Source organism: Pristis pectinata, chromosome 10, assembly GCF_009764475.1.
Source record: "Pristis pectinata isolate sPriPec2 chromosome 10, sPriPec2.1.pri, whole genome shotgun sequence".
In the NCBI taxonomy this organism is placed as follows: Eukaryota; Metazoa; Chordata; class Chondrichthyes; order Rhinopristiformes; family Pristidae; genus Pristis; species Pristis pectinata.
In genome coordinates this window covers 45658736-45681542 of record NC_067414.1, presented here as the reverse complement: position 1 = coordinate 45681542, position 22807 = coordinate 45658736, and the positions used below count along the sequence as shown (strand labels likewise).

The 22807-nt window shown below is 36.9% G+C and overlaps 1 protein-coding gene across 1 annotated transcript; it reads right to left on the bottom strand.

The window, feature by feature from the left end:
* Window positions 1-3223: 3223 nt before the first annotated feature.
* On the bottom strand, window positions 3224-13758 carry LOC127575200 (G-protein coupled receptor family C group 6 member A-like). The gene is made up of 5 exons (XM_052024905.1): window positions 13489-13758; window positions 9983-10294; window positions 6970-7170; window positions 5739-5859; window positions 3224-4329 (listed from the first exon to the last, which is right to left on the bottom strand). The coding sequence occupies exons 1-5, from the start codon at window positions 13756-13758 to the stop codon at window positions 3224-3226; spliced, it is 2010 nt and encodes a 669-aa protein (XP_051880865.1).
* Between the last annotated feature and the right edge of the window lie 9049 nt (window positions 13759-22807).

Below are 22807 nucleotides of genomic sequence, written 5' to 3'. Positions count from 1 at the left end.
CCACTTCACTTCTAAGAATTAAGCTTTGCATATAACTTTGTATGTAGCCATTTTAATTGCATCCACCCATCCATCCATCCATCCATCCATCCATCCATCCATCCATCTTTCAGCTAATTTAATTTTAAGTAATACAAAACTTGCAGATCTTGCAAGGGGAGAGATTGACAGTTTTTCAAGGCAAATTTCTGCCACTTATTAAAATTCAGCATAATTCAATGAAATTCACTGGCTTCATTATAACTCCTGGAAATCTGAGAAAAAATCGTTTGACATGCTGCTGAATTTTACTGCTGGATTAATTTTCTCTGTGCAATGGCAGACGTGTTTCCATGTTAATAGCAAGTCTTGAATGCCACATCTATCTTTACTAAGTATGATTTAAATGCTCTTAATTATTGTATGATGACTTGTGTAAAAAACACAAATAGAAAAGCTAAAGTAAGCTTTGACTCCACATGCAGTCTTTCAGTGACTGAATTTTTTAAAGTTTTACTGCAGCTCTATAACTGCTTTAGGTTCATAGTGGATAACTGTCCATACCACAAAACTGTCTCAAGATGCAACTGGATTGCTCAATTGACTTGCAGTTTCTCTCTGTTACAGCTGGGTTGAGTTCAAACAGTGGAAAATTGTTTGTAAATGGACTGTCACATTTAATTTCTCCAAGAAAAGCTTCATTGCTTCATACCTCTGGATATTACAGACATGTTATGAAATAAGATTTATTTATTCCAGAATTCAGAATTTTTTTATTCCCAAATGTCATAGCTGGCATATACAAAAGAAGTGTACAGCACAAATGCACAAAACAGAAGTAATCATTTTTGTACATGGTTAAAATGTATTATTTCTAAAATAGGTTTCTCTTCACTCAACAATTTACCCTCAAGTTTTTCAATTATGAGCATCTATTATGAACAAATTAAATTTTATTCTAAAAACTATAAATGCATTTTTTAAATTCAATGTTATTATCCATACATACAAATGCAAAAGTTATTGAATACACTTTCAGATATTCTTGAACAAATTAAACCTGTCACCCAAACAAATTTTAAATTAACATTAATATATTTGGTCAGTGTTTGACACATATTTCTTTCAGTGTATGAAGTTGGAAGAAACTCTATAACAATGTTGTTATAATAAATGATTGGCAGATAGATAAAATCTCAAGGATTCTGAAAACCCACAACTCTCACTCTCGGGAGTAATGCATATCCTATAGTGCTGAGCCTGAGAGCACAGGATGTGGAGGAAATTTGGATACATTTGAATACATGCCAAGCACCAGCTCTTAAGCTCATCACCCAAGACATCCCTTTTAGTCATTTTCCCACCCTATTGTGTAATTGTCTAATTAAAAGTGTCCCTCTTAGGGAACCAAACCTCTTTATCGGCTTTACTTTTGCTCCTATGAAGACCATAGTGCCTCATGCCACAGAGCATACTGACCTCCAGTTTTATATTGTGCTCTCATGATCTGAGACCAAAAATATTATTTTTAATATTACAAAGGAAAATGTATCCTTCAGCTGTGATCCCTCAAGCAATTGAATCACTCAGTAAAGTCACCAACCAAATCCATTCATAGTCACAAAATTATCAGCCATGTTTTTAGTACTCCAGTGCAGTTTTAGCCCATGTCATGCAAGTTGCACGAGTACTGATCTCAACAAGGAAATAATACAGCAAAGCAAAGCATAGACAGATGAGGCCCAGGAAAGAACCAGTTTTATTTTTAATTTTCCATAATGCTATATATAGAGAGTTCCTCCAGGCCCAAAGAGAATATGAGATGGGATTTCTCTTCCTCAGCCTTCCACCTCACTTTCCTAGTCACAGACCTCCCTAAACCATACCCCCACATGAACAATTTATGTACATACTAATAAGTGTTTGCTCTCATCTTTCACAAAGGCATACAGCATTGCAAACTTCTGCCTCTGTCAAGCAGTGATTTCAGGAGCAATCCAGATTCAAATCAGGTTTTCTCTGGTGCCTCACTTACTATGCATATTGTGTTCTCAGAAACAGGAGCACTAACCGAATCAGTGATAAAGGGAGTAGTTATAGATTTATAAATAGAAAGATAGGTTACCAGTAGCGCTACTCTATGAGGAACCTGGTACGAACTCTTGCCCTCTATGTGTGCTGTTGTGCCAGGAACCCGGTGCTGGGAACCTCGAGTGAATCCAGCAAAGTGTCACCTTATATCTCAGGGTGCCTGTGAGGGCTGGTGTTAGGTGGGTTGAGGACAGTGAGTGTAGGCCGTGGCTGGGGGCTGGCAGTGGCTGTTCCATGTGTTGACATACCACCTAGATCTTACAATCTTTCTCATCATCATCTATTGGATGTGATGGAGGCCACTCTCCTCTCCTTACTTGGTTTGGCTGCACAGCTCTTCCCAGCCCAAAGACTTCTCTTTGCAAACCAGCCTAGGGGCCAGTGCCCATCATTGAGCTTGTTGTCATAGAGAAATCTCTGGGCTAGGGAGAGCCACGCAACCAAACAAAGAGGGGGAGAGACAACAGCTTAAGTTGCATCCAAGGAAAGATAATGAGGCTCTGGAGCATGGGATATGTGTCGCCAGTCCCCAGAAGTGATCCACACTCAGTGTACTAGCCACAGTGCAGCCATGAGTCTCACTTCTCAGTGCTAACTGGCCACACCATTCATCCCGGCTTGCCCAGTGGCAGCTCTCACAGGCAGCACCTCCACATCAAGCTGTGGGTGATACTTTGCCCCATTAATACAGTGGGGGAACAGGGGTCGGTTCCAGGTTTCTGGCATGAGCTGGGAGGACAGAAGTTTGTGCCTACTTCCCAGTACATAGCAGCGAGGAGGGCAAGCAATCATGGCAGGTGACAAGTACAACAGCATGCAGCCTGAGTGAATTTCTCCTTGAAAATACAAGGGTTATCTACCCGAGTGTTTGGACTGGAGAACCATGAGTTCTATAATGAATCAGTGCTCTGTGGGATAGTGCTAAGTGAGGTACTAGTGTACTTAATGCAGTTCAAGTTAGTTAATGCTGACTTTAAAATAGTTGACAAATGATCTGCCTACGTGGATATTTACATTCAATCATTAATATTTCAAAGGATGAAATAAGGACCTGTGCTTTCTTATTGTCTGAACTGATTGCAACAGTGCTGTCAATATAGAAATAATTTATCATGTACTTTTGCTACAGATTTCACATACGGGCTGGAAACAATTAACAACTTTTATGTCTTTTTCTCAAGCAGTTTGACACTCTTTGATTCTGAAAACGATTATTCTGGAATATGAGATCAGTTTTCTGATTAATAGGGCATTCATTTTCAAGATTTGCTTTTGGGGAGGAAGTCTGTTCTTCGGTAGAAATTTGAGAGATCCTTTGCATCTTGGCGATAGGTAACACAAACTGTCCTTTCTGTTTGAAATGCTCCCTTGCATGTGTCAAATAATTTGACTCAATATTGCTTTCTTTCTTGAAGCAAACTACATAGCAGGTTGGAAAAAAATGGCAGCATAAAAAACTATAGACTGATGCTAAAATTGCAATTGATTCAATTATTGACAAATATTTGCTTGTTTCCATGTTGATATATACAACACCAAAAGAAATCCACACAATTAAGTAAACAAGCATGCTAAATGTGATGAATCTTGCCTCATTATACATTTTGGGGGCCTTCCTTCCTTTGAAAGCAAGAATGAAGCAGATACATGCAAGTAAAGCAATGTATCCCAACATTATTCCGAATGCCATATGGGAACCTTCATTGCATAGCAACAGAATTAATTTGGAGTGATCTCTATTTTTGAACATTTTAGGAGGACTCAAAGATAACCACAATGAACAAATAATTACTTGAACTCCTGTGGTAATAATTATAACAGGAACTGGCTTATAAAAGAGCCTCAGATTTTTACGGATAATTGGATCAAAACTAAAAGCCAGGATGATCCTAAAAGATTTTACCAAAATACAAGAAGCACAAAGTGTGAAGCTGATACTAAAAAGTGGTTGTCGAATTTTACAAATGAGATCATGCGGCTTTCCAATAAACAGTATGGAACTGACTAAACAAACCACCAGCGAGAACAGCATTAAGTAACACATCCAACCTCCAGCAGCTTTCACGGCTGGTGTACTCAGGTATTTTGTAACCAATATGCTTACAAAACCTACTATAAGTATTCCTAAGATGGCAACTATGATTAGCACAAGAGAAAGGGCATCTCCCCATTGAAGAAAATCCACAGTACTTTTCTGGCATGTTGAACTTCCTGCATCGGACCAATAGTCTTTTGTGCAGTTCAAGCACTCAATGGAATCTGCAGCAAGAAAGAAACATTATGGAGGCAATGCACTGAAATTATGAAACTACATGTTTTGATACATTAGTGATAGTTATATGAGCTTGGATACCAATAAGATGCACTTATTCACTGTAAGTGCATCTTTGGAATCTGGGCACACAATAAAATCCTTTGTATTCCTTTCATGCAAGGCTTCTGTACAGGGAGCAAAGATTTGTGAAAATATTCACAATTTAATAAAGGACACAGAAGCAAACTACAGCTGGACTCCAGTAGGAAGTGGTTATTAAAAGAAGTTTGGAAATGGAGTTAAAGCCTACAATATTGTTGCACATATTTTATGACCCTATTCTTTAGGATAACTCATCAGGCAAAGTTACTCTCTAATGCTGACAAATCTAAGATAATGATCCACAGCCATTGATCATTTTTCCAATATTTGTATGTATCAGAGGCATGAATTGTACTGTAATTAACCTCCCAACTGCCAGTTGCTCAACCGATAGAAACATTTCTAATTAATATTAGTTCAGACACACTTTTTCTGTTATTTGCACATATAATGACTTCAATTTCATATCTGTAAAACAGAACTACTGGGAAAAGAACATGCTAATGTGGAGTTAACAAAGAACTACTAATTATTTATACTAACATGCAATTAATAATACATAGTCATAGAATGCTACTGAATAATGTAAAGGAGAAATATTGATTAAAGCACTTCAAAGGTTTTTTGAAAATATTTTCCATCTTCTCACACTGACATTGAAGTGACATTCTTGGTACTAGAAATAGATTTGTAAAATGATGAATTCATTAAAAAAAAACTCAACGTAATCATAATATTATTCAGCCTCTCATTAAAAACACTGGTTCTTGAGTTATTGAGGTTTGTAAACCCTTCACTGTTGACTGCTCTGCCTTGTTGCAAGCAACAGTGTTCAGGGAACCTCTGTGCTGTACTTTCCAGAAATTTTTTTATCATTGACAGCAAGAATGGCCAGTCATAACCATGTTAAAACTTGTAAGCTGCAGTGTATTCTTAACCAAAATCAATTCAAAAAATTGAATTTACTGTATCTCAGAGACTTTCTTCTAAACTTCCTCCAACATTTTTTCACAAGATTGTGTATCCTTTTCTGGATCCATAACCCAATATATCCCATTAAAACTTGAAAACCTTGTGTTCATTAGAAAAGGGAGATCTTAAAGTATGTATGCTATAAAAGAAAGATATATAATTAACTGATTTCAAGACCAATATCCAACTCTGGAGTTCAGATTGAAATAAAAATACTTAATTTTGTTCCTGGTTTATAATGATTTGGAGATTTCATTAAATAAAAAAGGCACATGGTCCTAAATATAATTAGCAACTTTATAATAAGTGATGATTTTCTTCCTACCATCTTGATACTTACCATTTTTTTCAGAGTAAGTTCCTGGAGAGCAGGTACTACAATTGTAACAACAATTGTTTTCAGGTGAAACAGTCTTTCTTTCTCCGGGTTTACATGTGTATGAGCAACGAAAAGATCCAACCTATGAGAAGCATAAAATGAAAATGCCTGAGTAAGTGAATGTTTTGCCTGTAATAGTGCTCCTCTTAATCTATTGCCCTAAGGCATCTTTAGGGATAACTCAGAGGCACAACAAAAATATTGAAAAATAAAATAATAATGGGAGGGTGAAAGTTGATTTCTGTAAATATTTTTTATAAAAAAACTTGGTTTCAATTTCTCACTCTGGATTTAAATCATTCTCTGACAAATATCATTCAAGCTTCTTTCCTTCAACGTTCATCAGGTAATTCTGTGAAGGAAATGTAATCAGGCCTGTAGTGAAGGCCTGTCCACAGCAGGTGAAAAATATAAATATTACCAATTCTTATAGGAAAACAACATTAAAGCTCATTATTGAATTGAGGAACACCATCAGAGTTAAAATTGGCTGGAGAGTTTCTAAAGACTAGGATAACACATTTGAAAGCTGCATCAGCCAAAGCTCTGGCAAGGAATTAAACTGATGCATCCAGCCACTGGAACTTACAAAGAGAGAGGAAGAGGGAAAATGTATCCCTTCTTTTAATTAGAAAATTTGTATTCACCCAAATTGTTCAATATGCCAGGGTACAAGTAAAATTAATATATTAGACTATACTCCAGTTATCCTGATAGATAATTTGTTTAATTGCCTCGTGTAATAAATCTTTCTTATTGGAAGCTGGCAGCTCTATCACTTAATGCAATACTATAATACCTCTGTGCTTGGATTTTTAACACTAGTCTTGCTTGTTTCAGTTTTGTTTCCTTCCTTGCTATTAAAATGTTCTATCATTTGAATGTTGCATGTCATTCTCAAGGAATAATGTAACATTTAACAAGAATTTTAATTCCAAATGGTAGTCTTATTAATGTGCTGTTAAAATATTGTATATTTGATATAGTTTGTTGTAAAGTGTATAAAATATTTTAAACAAGTCACAATTCAACATCCTTCCTTAATTTTTACCTAGAATGTGAATTTGCCAAATTAAGCTTAAAACTATTAAGAAGAATTATACAATATAGGTACAATTCTAATCCAAATTACTTTATCATAGATATTTATATGAAATTGTAGAGAGAAAAAGCATCAATTTAAACTAAATACCTGTGCAATTTTTTCGAAATCAGCATGGATGGTAATCAGCCTTGTTGTTATGTTGTAGTCACCAACTTTGTTAAATTGCATGGAATTGTTCACCCATCTCCAGTTTATTATGTCATATCCACTTGAATAATCTCCTGAACTGTCAAATTGAAAGTTTCCATTTTCTGTCAGAAACCTAACATTTTTCAATTCATTGAGCAACTGTAAATAAAGCAACCACCAATTATTTGAAATTTATAAAGCAGTAAGTTGAACACAGAGCATAAATGTCACATTCTGATTCTTGTGAATGCAAAGGTGCATAATAGTTACGGGTGCAAGGTACGGTGGTCTTGGGCTGATCAATAGATTCCTTGCAACAATGGATAGAATTAAGACTTAACAGGAAGATTTCAATTTGGTTTGGTTTTGTTTCTCCTTACTTCCCTTATTATTTCAGCTCTCAGTGAGGAACTTCAGCTGAGTCCATGAGTTCCAACTCTTCCAAAGTACCAGCTCAGTGAAGTTGCGAACTTTGGAAAATAAGGGTTCTGAGGAAGGAGTTCACCCTTTTTGGTTGTGACAAAAAAAAATAAGTTTGTTAAGCAAGTGGTATACATCTTTTTTATGGAGTTTTTACTTTCCCCAAAGAAGGCTGTAACTTCCACTTCCTTCTCTGCAGGATGCCAATATTAGATCTGATGACAAATCATTGACCTGGAAAGTTATGGTAATTCTTTCTGCCAGCCCTGGTGTGTATTTCTAACATTATCTTTTTTTATTCATACTGCTGACTGATAACTGATCCTGGCCCAGATATACTAGGGCGAGTAGTAACCTGACAAAGGAAGAAAGTGATGGGAGATTGATGAGACCATCACTGGTGCCCTATTTTCATATTTTCTTGACTTGGAAATCCTGTTCATTGGAAAATTGTGTCATTCCACAATTTAAGAACAAAGGAATTACAGATAAGTTAGGTTAACTTCTATTGACAGGAAATTACTAGCCTATAATTAAGGGCAGAGTAATTTAACACCATGAAAATGTTCAGATGATCAGAGAGAGCCAATATGGTTGGACATGCCTAAAGAACTTTGTTGAATTTTTGATGAGGTGACTAAATAATCCACTGGGGAATGTCTGTTGATACTAACTATAAAGATTTTTAGAAGGCATTTGATAAACTTCCTAGTATGAAAATGTTACCTATAGTTAAAGCCCATGGAACTGAAGGTAGGTTATTGACCTGGTTTAGAAATTGGCTGAGCAGGTGGAAACAGAGGAGGGTGAATGGTCAGGTATTTAAATTGGCAGATTGGAACTAATGGTGTCCTGCAATAACCTGGTTTGAGGCTGCAAATAGTTATTATGTTTTTAACCAACAACTAGTGGGATAGAAAGTCCCGTATCCAAGTCCGCTGATAACAGGGTTATATTCACCATTGTGAGCAGTGCGCATGGAAATGCATGAATAAATTGAGTGGGCAAATCTGTAGCAAATGGATTTTCAGAGAAGATAGATTGGAGGCTCTTTGGATCTAAAAAGACTAAGACAAATTATTTTCTAAAAGGTGATAATTTGATTCAGTGGAAATTAATAAGTAAAATGATCAAAAAGGTTGATGGAATGTTTGACTTCAAATCTGGAGCACTTGAGTACCAGGAGGGAGAAGCTATTCCATCATTAGTCAAAGCCCAAGAGTACAGTGAACAGTTCTGAGAAAGATATGTTGGCCTTAGAGGGAGTCCAAAGTAGATTTACCTGACGTTACATAAATTAAGGGTTTATTCCATTGAATTTAGAAGGTTGATGGGCAATTTGAAATAAATTGTCAAGATATTGAAAGAAAACTTTTCTGTTAATTGGGTAGCCTAGATGGTATAGTTTAAAAATTGTAACCAGCCCTTTTAGGAGTGAAGTTAGGAAACCTTATCCAGAAGCTGCTAGGACTTTTGAACTCACTGCCTGAAAGGGTGGTGGATCAAAAAAAAACCTCTCTACACTTAAACATATTTGAAAGCACTGTGAACTGATTATGGACCTAATGCTGAAACGTGCATTATGGTTGGATAGCTCTATTTTGACCAGCACAGACAGAACACAGAACATAGAACATTATAGCACAGTATGGGCCCTTTGGCCCACAATGTTGTGTTGACATTTTATCCTGCTCTAAAATCTATATAACCCTTCGCTCCCACATAGCCCTCCATTTTCTATCATTCATGTGGCTATCTATGAGTATCTTAAGTGTCCCTAACGTATCTGCTTCCACAACCACGGCTGGCAGTATGTGCTGGATGACTTAAAATAATAAATCTTCTATGATTCTATGAGTAGAAGAATAGAATGTGCATATGGAGCATAGATATGAAGAGAATTTCGGAAGATTTCGGAGTGAAGATTTCGGAATGAAGTATGGAAGAGAAATATCAATTAAGAAAGTGCTAGAACTATCAATGCTGGAAGATGTACATCTGTCAGCAAGGAAGAGGAGTAGGCTCTCAATGTTTTAGAGATGCCTGGCTAATACAAAAAGAACCTTGATATTTTTACCTGCCATGGTGGGAAATCAAAATTTCTATTGCAGTTTTTTTGATTACAGTTGAGTATCCTCTGAAGAGCATAAGTAATAGCATCAATAGTTAAGTATACACCATAGTTAGATGCTTCATCAATATTTTCCATAATTTGGTAATATTGCTGAGATTCAGTTGACTGTGAACTTGTGCCAGTCTGAGTTACATTATTTCCATTGTTATTACTTGGAAGGCTTAAAAATTCTTTAGTAAAATCATCGGTATTGGGATTTGTCACCAATTTCTTTAAGTATTCTTTAAAATTTGGAATGGTTCCTTTTTTGAACGTAAAGCCCAAAATAGTTCCAATTTTTTCAATATGCTTCATGCTGGCAACTGATCTAGCGCTGGACCAGGCATCACTGGCAATCCAGGTTTTATTTACTTTTTTACTAATCAGTAAGTTTAACAGTTTGCTAATATCTGAAGACCTAATAAATGCGACCATAACTTGTGCAGTTGAATTCTGAATTTTTTGTGCAGTTTCATTGATCTTAATGTCCTGTTCTTTACTGTTGACTACAGGGATCAGAAGACGAAAATCAACACATATATTGTTCTTTTGTGCATGTAAGATAAAACTGTTCATTGCTGACTGTCCATAATCATCTTCAGTTGCAATGACTCCAACCCAGTTCCACCTGAGATGTCGAATAAGTTGGGCAATGGCAGATGTTTGATGCTTGTCACTGGGAACAGCCCGGAAAAATGATGCAAACTTTATTTTGTCACTGAGTATTTCTGCTGATGATATGTAACTGATCTGTTGAGAGTTCAAAGAAAGAGCAATGTTTCAAGATAGAACCATTATTGGCACAAACTGAAATAAATTCTTATAACCCAGTAACTACTTTAGAGACATAGTTGCAAAATGACAAAAGTTGGGAATTAAATATTTCAGAACACTAAACTTCCGGGTGAGATAGACAACATGTAAATAGTTTTCCAGATCGGTGTGTTGAGGAACTAACAAGAGAACAGTTTATTTTAGATCTGGTGTTCTATAATGAGAAAGGATTAACTGATCATTAAATGACCTTCTGGGAACAATGAATATGACATAATTTTACATCTAGACTGAAGGTGATTTAATTAAATCTGAATAAAGTAATAAAGCGGCACAGTAGTGTAGCGGTTAGCATAACGCTATTACAGCGCCAGCGACCCAGGTTTAATTCCTGTAAGGAGTTTGTACGTTCTCCCCGCATCTGTGTTGGTTTCCTCCGGGTGCTCCAGTTTCCTCCCACATTCCAAAGACGTACAAGTTAGGAGCTGTGGGCATGCTATGTTGGCACTGGAAGAGTGGCGACACTTACGGGTTGCCCCCAGCACATTCTCAGTAATGCAAAAAGATGCATTTCACTGTGCATTTCGATGTACATATGACGAATAAATAAATATCTTATCTTATGAGGATATTAGACTTGAGTTAGCTACAGTAGACATGTAAACTAAGTTAGAATTGCTACCAGTAATCCAGCAAAGATTATAAAGAGTTAGTATTGTGAACACTAGTGGTGTGGCAGTAGTGCTGCTGCCTTACAGCTTCAGTGACCCATGTTCCATCCTGACCTTCAGAGGCGTCTGTGTGGAGTTTGCATATACTCCCTGTTACAACAATGGTCTCCCCTGATTCTCCTGTTTTGTCCCACATCCGAAAGGCATGCTAGTTGATAGGTTAATTTGCTACAATAAATTACCACAAATATAGTTGTTGAAGAATCAGGGTGGAGTTGATGGGCAAGAGAATAGGTTGCAAGGAAATAAGTAGGGAAAAGGGATTGATGGAATTGCTCTGAGAATCAGCAGAAACTTAATGAGCTGAATAGCCTCCTTCTGTATTGTAAGAAAAACTGGGAATATGTATAGAAAACAAGTAATATTAAGGCAAAAATATCAAAAGATAGCATTAGGTTAAAGGAAAAGGCCTAAAAAATTCCCCAAAAATAACATTAGTCACATGGATTGGAAAATTTTCAGAAATCAGCGTAGGTATTGTTAAAAAGGAAATTGGCTAGGTTGTAAGAGTTTCTATAGCTATGCAATAAAGAAAAGATTTGCAAAAGTTAATGAAGAAATTGTACTGGGGAATAAAGAAATGACAGAGAAATTAAGGAAATACTTTTGTTTATCTTCATGAAAAAATAGTGGACTGCAGGTCTAGAGTAAATGAGAAACTAAAAGAAATTAGCTTCAGTAAAAAAAAGTCTAGTATTGCATAAATTAATGAGAATGAAAGGCAATAAATCCCAGGACCTGATTACCGGTATGCTAGGGTTTCAAACAGATAGGTAATAGAGATTGTCTTTGCACTATTTGTCATCTTCCAAAGTTCCATAAATTCTAGAATGGTTCACATATATTTGAAAGTAGCAAATGTTTAAGAAAAATGGGAGAGAGAAAACAAGGAACTGTACATCAGTTAGCCTAACATCAACAGTAGAGAAAATGCTGCAAGGTATAATGAAGGAAGTGGTTGCACAGCATTTGGAAGTAAATGATAGGATTGAAGAGCGCCAAAATGGATTTAGGAAAGGAAAATCATGTTTGACAAATCTGTTAATGTTTTAAGTTGTAAACAACAGAATAGACAAGAGCATAGCAAATGTTTTGGACTTTTCAAAGGCTTTTGAGAGACATCACACAAGAGATTATGAAACAAAATTAGAGTATTGAAGATAATGTACCGGCATGGATTGAAGTTTGGTTAATGGACAGGAAACAGAGAGTAGGAATAAAGGATCATTTTTAGTTTGGGAGGCTGTAACTACTAGGGTGTCAAAAAGATTGGTGTGGGGGCCCCAGTGTTCACAAACTATATCAATGATTTGGATGAGGGAAATCTTTTGAAATATCTAACTTTGTTAATGTTACTGAGTTGGGTTGCAGTGTTAGAAAGAAGATGCATAGAGGTTTCAGAAAGATACCATAGGGCAAGTGAATGGCTAGTACAGAAAAATAAGAAGTTATTCTCTTTGGTGGAAAAAAACCCAGAAAGATGGAGAATTTTTTAAATGGTGAGAGATTGAAAGGTTTTGGTGTTCAGTGGGGCCTGGGTGTTCTCATACACAAATCACATGCAGGTATGGCAAGCAATTCGGAAGGCAAATAGTAGGCTATCCTTCATTGCAAAAGGATGAGTACACAAGTAGAGAAATCTTGCTCTGATTCCCGATTACATAGATTGCTGGTGAGACAGTACTTGGAATTATGTGTGCAGGTCTGATCACCTTATCTATGAAGGATATAGTTGTGATACAGGAAGTGCAGTGAAGGTGTACAAAATTGATTGCTGGGATGTGCTGGTTTGTTGTCTAAGAGAGTAAGCAGACCAGACCTGCATTCTCCTGAGTTTAGATATGGGATGATTTCATTGAAACATACAAAACTCTTACAGGGCTTGTCAGGGTAAGTGTGGAGTTGATGTCTGCCCTTGCTGTGGTGTCTGGAACTAGGGGGGGGGGGGTCACAATTTTAAAATAAGGGGTCAGCAGTTCCAGAGAAGCATGAGAAGAAATGTTTGGAATTCGGTGCCCAGGGAAGTGGCATCAAGGTAAAATATCAGCCGTGATCTTGTTGAAAGTTGAAACAGGTATGAGGGGCCAAATGACCTACTCCTGCTTCTCCTTTTTTTTTGTGTCCTATGTTATTAAGACACTAGTAGTCACCACTGGCCAAAATCTAAATTGAATCAGTCACACGATTGTTATAGCTCGCTGAGCAATCAAAGGTTGGTTATTCTGCAGTGACTATCTCACCTTTTGTGTCTTTAAGGTCTCCTCACCACGTTCACAGCGGAAGTCAACAGTTTGGTGGAATATTCTCCACTTGTTTGGATGGATGTAACTCACCAACACTTCTGTGAGCAGATGACTACATCTCAAAAATGAATTACAAAAACTCACGGTTGAAATAAAAATGACTACCCTTCACATATTAAAGAATAAATGTACATACCTGTGGGATGAGGTAGAGGTTCAATATTCTTGCAACCACAATTGAAATTTCTGAGTATAAACCCCCGACAATTATTTTGGCAGCTGGTACATAGTCTGTGTAATTGCAGAGAACTGCAACACCTTTGTCCGAGGAATTAAATTTGGAAAGAAATCCCATGGTGGCTTGTACTGCAGCGGCAACATCAGTGCAGCTGTCATGAATTTCATATCCTAATTTGATGCCTGGCAGCAAGGTAGAATTGTTTATCCGCTCGATATTGTATACCATAGTCTGGGCCATGATGAAATGGGAAATATCAAATCTAGAAAGATTATAAAAGTTTAACAGTCTTTATATTCCATCTTGTGTTATTTTGATACAGTTTAATCTTAAAGTAACAAAGACAGGAATTAATTGTTGATATCTAAGCAGTACTGCTTTGTAACTTCTTCTCGTAGAGGGTGGTGAATCTCTGCAATTCCCTATCCCAGAATGTTGTGGAGGCTAGATCATTGGGGGGCGGGGGTATTTAAAGAGGAAGTGGATAATTTTTTGAAGGATCAGGCAATTGTGGGCTGTGGGGAACTGGTTCAGAAGAAGAATTGAGGCTTCAGCAGATCAGCCATGATCATACTAAATAGTGGGGCAGGCTTGAGGGGCTGAGTGGCCTATTTCTGCTCCTGTTTTCTTATGTTCTTATGTATTGATTAGGAAATATTTCCCAATGTGTCAGCTATTTCTCTTGAGGGACCACAATTTTGTGAGTTTAGTGCAAAGTCAAGGCAGCATAGTGCTTTCTGATATAGCAATTACGTTTATATAGTGCCTTTAATTCTGAGTTACTTCATGGTTATCAAGCAATAGTTAGCCTTCTGAAAACCCAAATACAAAATCAACTGTTATGTTCTTAACTATTCTGCTAGTTACAATCTTAAAAAAACTCAAAATAATTTGCCAGATCTGATTTCCCTTTCATAAATCCATGTTGACTCTGTTGAATTTTATTATTATTTACTAAGTGCTGCATCCAATGCTGTTGGACATGCTCTAGAATCCTTGGAATTTGACACGATGATAACCAATGCATCTCTATCTCCATGGCAATCTCCCTCAAAACCCTAATTCGTCCTGGGGATTTATTGTCTTTCAGTGCCATTAATTTTACTAATACTAATCTTTAACTAATGCTAATTTTCTTCAGTTCCTTATTCACTGAAGTCTCATAAAGCAGACACAAAATATGTAAAGACGGACACGAAATACTTGAGTAATTTCTCTGTCATTTTCTTGTTTCTTAATATAATTTCCCTGTCTCATTCTGTAAGGGGCCTACCTTAATGTCAGCTGATTATTTTGCAACTCTGTACACACACTTACATGTACTGTTACAGTCAATTTTTACATTTCTTGCTTGATTACTTTCACACTCTATTTTCCCTTTCCTTATCAATGGTCCTTCTTTGCTGAATTCAGAAATTTTCCTGGTCGTCAGGCTAACTGCTCTTTTTGTCATTATAGGGCTTTGGTCTATCTTTAACTTCTTTTTTTATAGCCATGGTTGGAGTACTTTCCCTGCTGGGATTTTTGCCTTCAGGGTTTTTATATTACTTGAAAGCTTTGTAAACTACTCTACACCTAAAAATCACTGAGATTCCTATGTTTTTTCAGTTCTGGTCTCTTGTTCTTCTGCTGCCTGGATCCAAAGTTCATCTTCCTGCCTCACTACCTCTTCCTCTTCCTTTAAGACACTCCTTACAATCTTCCTTTTTGACAAAGCTTTCCATGATTTCCATGATACCTCCCTACACCTTGTTGTGACCTTGTTGTTGTGACCTTGCACCTTATTGCACTGCACTTCCTCTGTAGCTGTGACACTTTACTCTGTACTGTTATGTTTTTTTACCTGTACTACATCAATAGACTCTGTACCAACTCAATGTATCTGCACTGTATAATGAATTGACCTGTACAACCGGTATGCAAGACAAGTTTTTCACTGTACCTCGGTACAAGTGACAATAATAAACCAATAACAATATCATTGCTCTATGTTTAATTTTGTATTATCTTGCTCCTGAAAAGCATATTAGGATATTTTATATTAAAAATAATATACAAATCTAAGTGGTTGTTATCATTTCCACATAAATGTAAGAGTTCAGTTAGTAGAACAGTTGCATTAAGCAGTTTGCTAAAAAAAAAAGAATGGAAGTTGATAAATATAAATAGTTGGGTTTCTGACTCCCTCATAATAACTCCCACGTAGACCCTATGTACATGGAGTGGGAGAGGTTTCAGGTGAGTGTGTCAATGTGGAGCTAATCTGGCTATACCTCACTGACTGTTCAATATTCTGGGGCATTGAAAAACTCTGAAACACAGCATAAAAATGTCTTCCATACTTAGCTTCTTTCAAACACCTTTAAAATAATTGAAATTAACTCTCCTTAACACACAAGAATTAAATCAAAGGGAAATGAACAGTGATGCCAAACTTACTCTGAGCAGTTTAATGGTCCTGGTTGTGTCCGGTTTGCTAACTCCACTCTTCTGTGGATTGGAAAGATCCCTCCAATGATGATGTCTCCTGGAGCTCTGATTCCTCCAAAATGATTAGAGTTATCACAGAGTCTGGCTGAATGTAAAATTGAAAGTAAGGTAAAAAAAACAGATATTGTAAGTGTGGAACGCATGTTCAACAAATTGTCAGGTAGGCTCTCAGTTTAGATGAGGCACATAGGAGGTAATCTGTATTATGACTAAATAAATTCCCAAGTAACACTACCCAACCTTTGGGAGGAGCTATACTTGTATCAAATTTCTCTGTCTCTTTCAGGTTATTTTAACATTACAACACTGGGCTGTGCTTTAAAATACTTTCCTGACTATTATACACTTTGGAACACCTATTTGGAATACCAGTTTTTTTTTCCTTTCTGTTTATTTTAAATGGTTAATGATTCTATTAAAATACAAGGGAGAAAGTTAACAGCACTTTGAACAGGAGTAGAATAATAGATCTAAAAATCATTTCTAGCTTTTGGAGAAGGCAGTTAAAAATACAGTTTTTTAATATTTTTTGTCAATGTCAATTACGTTTGAATTGAAGATGCTTTCACCAGAGTTGATATGTAGGAGAAAAATAGAGTGTGTTTGAGCACCAAATTTGAAATTTCCTCTGGCACTTACGACTTACATATTGGCTTATTCACCAGTGGGTGAATCTCAATATATAAATCTCAATATGTAAGCTCAATTTTTTTCCTTTCAGAACTACATGCACTGTTCTAAAGACATCAAGTCACCAAAGAACTCATTTCAGACAAATATCCAGAAATTAGATCAGAGAAAATGCATTTGCACATTTTTTTATATAGCACATAACTCATGATTTTGCCCATGTTTTGTCATGTTTACACTCATTTCCCATTGAGAAATTGGACCAAGCATTCCCTGCAGTGGCTCATCCTTATGTGATGTTATTTCCCCACTGTTTTTCTACACCTGCAAATATGTCATCAATGACAGAATATATACTTAGCAACAGAAGTTGGATCAAAAGACCAGATTTCACAGTTCAATAATGCACACATTACATCAAAAGGAGAGAATCCTTTACAATCTAAAGGGACATTGGTAGGACATGTTATCTTTATTTTTTAATAAATCACAAACAATTTCCTTTGACTTTTATCTATGGAGAATGATGTTTGGAATACCATTTTTTTCCTTTCTGTTTATTTTAAATGGTTAATGACTCTATCAAAATACAAGGAAGAAAGTTAACACAGCACTTTGAACAGAATAATAGCTTGCACCCAATCTGACTGCTGCATTTGCCCCTCAGCCTGGGGCCTAGGCATTTTTAAACCCTTTCCCCTTGATTTCCTTGCAACCCCCTTTGCCTTCCTGCATTCCCACTCTGTTTTCCGGACCCCTCCCATCCTCCACCTCTCTCTTCATTTCCCCAAAATCTAAGGTAGTCTGAGTGAATGTGTAAAATATTCAAATTAAGTTGAAATATCTCTCACAGTATGCAAATCACACTATTGCTTTCTTAAAATAAGCATGCCCCAATTTTGCAATTTGTTTGAGACCTTAGATGTCACATTAACACTAATTCAGCCCACATTTAGAATGCCCAAAATGCACACAATTCAATTTCTAGGCAAAGGTGATTTCTGCAACAGCGAAAGGCTTTGGGCCAGATTTTGCAGTAATAATGACAATATTCCATAGAGCCCCACTTCCTTCTGAACAAGCCTCCTTGTATCTTCTTGCAGTTCATAGATACCCTGTGCCTGCCAATTGATGAACAATGCAGAGCTTAGCTAAAAATCATTCTGCCCCATTTCTTCAGTGTATAGTATCATAGAGAAAGATACAATATGGAAAGAGGCTCTTTGGCCCGCCAAGTCCACGCCCACTTTCAGTCACCTATTTACACCAATCCTACATTAATCCCATTTTTTAATTCTCCCTACATGGATATGTTCTTGAATCAGGTGCTGCCTCTAAACCAGGAAAACCTGGTTGATACATGTGAATAAGAATCTCTTTGGATTGGGGAAGGTCTCATTTTGTGCTGACTTCCCTGGGGTACAAATCGTAAGTAGGATATTGCTTTTTTGAGAACCTGCAATATCAGCTATTTTTGTATCAGCCCTGCTTCTGTTGCTGGTTACTGTCCCTTTATGTGACACTACTGGTTATATAATGTATGTCTGAGATTACCACCATCCTTCTTATTAAACTATGGGCAAGCACAATGCTGAATGGAATGGTGGTTCCACAAATTGGAGACACACAGTCCAGTAGTATTTGCTTGCCTTTCTGCAATGATGATTTTAGAAATTGTTATATAAACCCTGAGTTTTCTTATCAATTATACAATGGTTAATGCATTGTGGAAGTATTTTCAGAAGGATCTTTGTGTCAAGTGAGCTAATGTAATATCCTCGACATTAAAGTCCAATGCTATGTTCTACCTTTAGGAATAACTGGTTAATCTAGTCCTCATGGGAGCTGTAGTGAGAACGACGTCCTCTTCAGTATACCCCAACACAGATCAGTGTGAGATAAGGTTTTCCTTCTTCAGCTGTTTCCATTTCCAACTCCATCCCTTTGCTGTGTGTGGATGAAGATCTGAGTGATACTACACATTAATGGCCAGGACAATGTCCACACAGTTTACATTAAGAATCCAATAAATAATTGGATGCCAATGGCACTGGGATAAAAGGCTACAGCTCACCTGTCCTGTATCAGTTTAGCACAGATATTTAAGGCCAAAAGCACTTCTAGACATTTATAAGACTGTAAAGAACTCTGGGGTATCCTCAAGTTAATAATGGTGCTATGTAAATGCAAGTATTTTGTTAATGCCTATTAGGATTTTCCAAAATTCACGATTGATGGAACTCGTTATTCTTTGTGCTGTTTCAGAGGAGAGTACCCCTTTTATATACGCTTCATATCAGCTTTGGATGCACTCAATTTTACAAAGTGTTGAATATGGGAAGGTGATTAGGTGTGCATTGAAGTAATCAAATCTAGAGGTAACAAAGGCATGGATGAACGTTTCAGCAACAGGGGAACAGAGACAGGGATGATGTTGGTTATTATTCTGGAGGTGTTCGTGGAGGCTCATATCAGGGCCAGATTTAACATTAAGGATACAAACATTTGTGCTCAGCCTCAGATCATTGCCAGGGAGAGGAATAGAATAAAATGAATCTCAATAAAAGTAAATTTTCAAAGTTGCAAGAGCTAAGGCTGACCTGAAGCAAGCTGCTGTCATTCCCTTGAGAAACCTCACAACCTGAACATTAACTGAAGTTAACTGAGCCCCCCTAGTGGTATGACTGAAATTTGAAAACTTCAGAGCCAATAACTGAAATAAAAACAAAGAATACTGGAGATACCAGCAGGTCAGGCACTATCTGTGGAGGGAGAAACAGAGATAATGTTTCACCTCAGCGATCTTTCATAGAACTGGAAATAAGGCAAGTTTCAAGTTTTTTTTAATGGAGGAGTGGTTGGGAGATCTCAAGGGAATGTCAATGATGGGTGGAGATCAGGAGAGGTTAATGATGTGTGGTGTGAGCTGAAAGAGGGTGGTCGAGGTGTATGTGGAGGAGGAGATACAAGTAGGAGGAGATAAATGTCATTTGAAATAGCAGAAGGCGAAAGGGAAAACAAACTGAATGCTGGAAAATGAAATACAAGGTTAGGATGACTTTTAATTTCAAGCCAAAAGTAGCTTTGAGTTCTTTTTCCTCCAGCTTTATCTTTACGTTCATATTTCTGGCCAAGAGTATTCACCCCAGACAGTGAATCTTTTCTTCTATGTTCAGAATTCACAGTCCACCTCTGGCCTCTAATCTACTCTGGATTACTTCATCACAAACTGCACACTTGACTGTCCCAATTATTCCACATCTCTTACTTACCCTTACTACTGCCCCTGCCACTCACCAAGCCCACCCTCCCCCACAACTAAATATGCAGCATTCCTTCTTCCAATACATTAATCACAGCTCTGGTGCTGCTTCCTGGTTTCATACAGAGCATGAACGTTTCATCTTTGGTGCCAGTTCCACCATGTTCTTACTTTCATGTGGTCCATCTTTAACACTTCCCTTTCCTCTCTCAACTCTACCATCACCATGACAGGGGATAGGTTAGAGACCAAAATCCATTACAACCTAGTACTCCCACAGTAATTGAGACTACACTTCCTCCTAACATTTTTCCTGCAAGGACTCCAGTCCATTCTTTCAAATTCTTCATCTCCATTGCATCAGTCCTGACAATGCCATGTTTTATATCACTGCATTTGAAATGTCTTCCCTTTTTCCTCAACTATGGTTTCTGTTGACAGGACTCTCAAACACACTTGTTCCATTTCCCACACTACACTCCCACCCAGAACAAATTTAGGGATCCCCTCTCCTACCCCCCCCCCCCCCACCAGCCTCCATATTAATAACAAAAATGCAACATGTACATGGAACCAAAAGTTCAATTTTTGCATGTGATATTTGTACCCAATTGTTTACACATGCATAAGGAACATGCATTACATGAATGAATTTCTAGAACAATCATTCCCCACTGGCGAGTCTAAAGGAAGCAAAGTAGTGTAGTGGTTAGTGTAACGCTATTACAGTGGCAATGACCTGGGTTCAATTCCAGTCGCTGTCTGTAAGGAGTTTGTATGTTCTCCTCATGTCTGAATGGGTTTCCTCCAGTGCTCCGGTTTCCTCCCACATTCCAAAGATGTACGGGTTAGGAAGTTGTGGGCATGCTATCTTGGCGCTGGAAGCGTGGCAACACTTGCGGGCTGCCCCCAGAACACTACGCAAAAGATGCATTTCACTATGTGTTTCAAAGTACATGTGACTAACAAAAAGATATCTATCTATATCTAAGCTATATTCAGTTCAGAGTTCAGTCCTTCAGGATAGATGTTAGGAATCATTCCTACACAGAAAAGTTGAAACTTTCTTGCAAAAACCTGAAGACTGCAGTCTTATTCATAATTTTCAATGTGAGATCAATTTTTTTAACTACTCATGTTTTTCAGGCATATGGAGCCAAGTCAGGTGGATGGAGTTAGATCAGCCATCATCTGAGTAAATGGATGAATAGGATTGAGGGCTGAATGGCCTACTTTTGTTCTTAAACAATTAAGTCATGCATAAACTGAGATAAATAAAAGTCAAGGGTTGGTCGACACACTAAATATAGCATTGCCAGCTTGAAGAAAAATAGGCAGTAAGGTGAAATAAGTTACCCCCAATGAGAAAATTAGCTTCCCTAATGTTACACATCACCAAAAGACATTTGATCAAAAACATAATGAACAATTTCATGAGAACAGTAATTAGGTTATAAGCAATGATGAGCTCCTTTTGCAGATTGTGCACCTGCAAATGTGTGAAGTTGTTAGTTTTTCGGCAGGCATTGTGGAAATAGATTGTAGTAATGATCCAAAATAATTCAGTTAAAATTTTTTTGTTACTGTAGTAACAAGTTTACTTTTGGCACATATCAGAATAGTACAAAAATAAAATGATGAATATCTCTTGGATAATTACATTGTAAATTAATCTGGAACATTTGTATTTTACAATGGTTTACTGATTGAATTTTGAATCCAACTCTCTGCAATAATTAACCATCTTGGAAACAGCATGACAAATCATAAAAGCTATGGTGCAGCTGTTTTTAAACGAGAATTTCTGAATAAATTGGAATTGTGTATTTGCTTTATTATACATATTGTTTCTCTAATAAACAGTATGTTCATGTAAATCTGTACATATGTTGCTAAGGAAAGTTCTGACAATAATTTTAAATATCACTTGATTTAGAGTAGTGTGTATATTTAGATGCATTTATTTGCTAAAGAAACTTCTCTCATCAGTGCTGTGATTAATGTAATTGCAACTCTCCTTGGTTTTGCATAATTCCAAATCCATGATTTTACTTTAAGTTATCTTGTTGTAGTTTGCTTACAATTTGTTTAAAAATATATCTGTACATCCACATCAAGTGGTACTTGTCTTTGAAATTGCTTGATAACATATGGTATACTTTATTCCTAAATTAACCTTTAAAAGAAAGCATTGAATTAAAAAGTAGGAAATGAACTGGAGCTCTGTAGAGATTGTTAGGGAAAGAAGAGTAAAGGAGGGAATTACTTGCATCCTGTGATTCACTGATTGGTATCATAGCAACAGGAAAATCAGGGTAACGTTAGCTACATCAAGATGCCATCAGCATTCAGCAATCGAAGTCAACAAATCGAGATCAAGCAACTCCAAAATAACAAGATGTGATCTACTCTTCCAAACAACAGTCTAAATCCTCCTGATATGTGATTTTTGGCAAGTGGACTTTGAATTATTTACTTTAAAAAATTGGAAACCTGCTGAATTTGATCGATCTCTGCCATAGTTCTGCTACATTTGACTCTGACATACACTGACAATGCTGAAAAGGTTATCATCTTGACAGACATTTTCTCTCAGTTTCTTTAGTCATTGGTTTTAGAGCCCCAACATCAGCCAAGCCTTTCTGGGTAAGTGGAAATGCTTCTATTTTTATCTACAACCTCTGCAGTGTTGAGTGAATAAATTCTCTTCAAACTTCAATTAAGTGATTTTTTTGATTTTCCCTAGCTCAGTGATATGGTTAAACTTATCATGGATTAAACTTTATTGTAGAATGTTTAGTATGAGAACCTGCTGTTTTTAAAGCAAACAGTGTTTCTTTGTACTATCACAGATGACAGTCATTAAAATCTGGTTTTCTGATTTCTAATTAATAA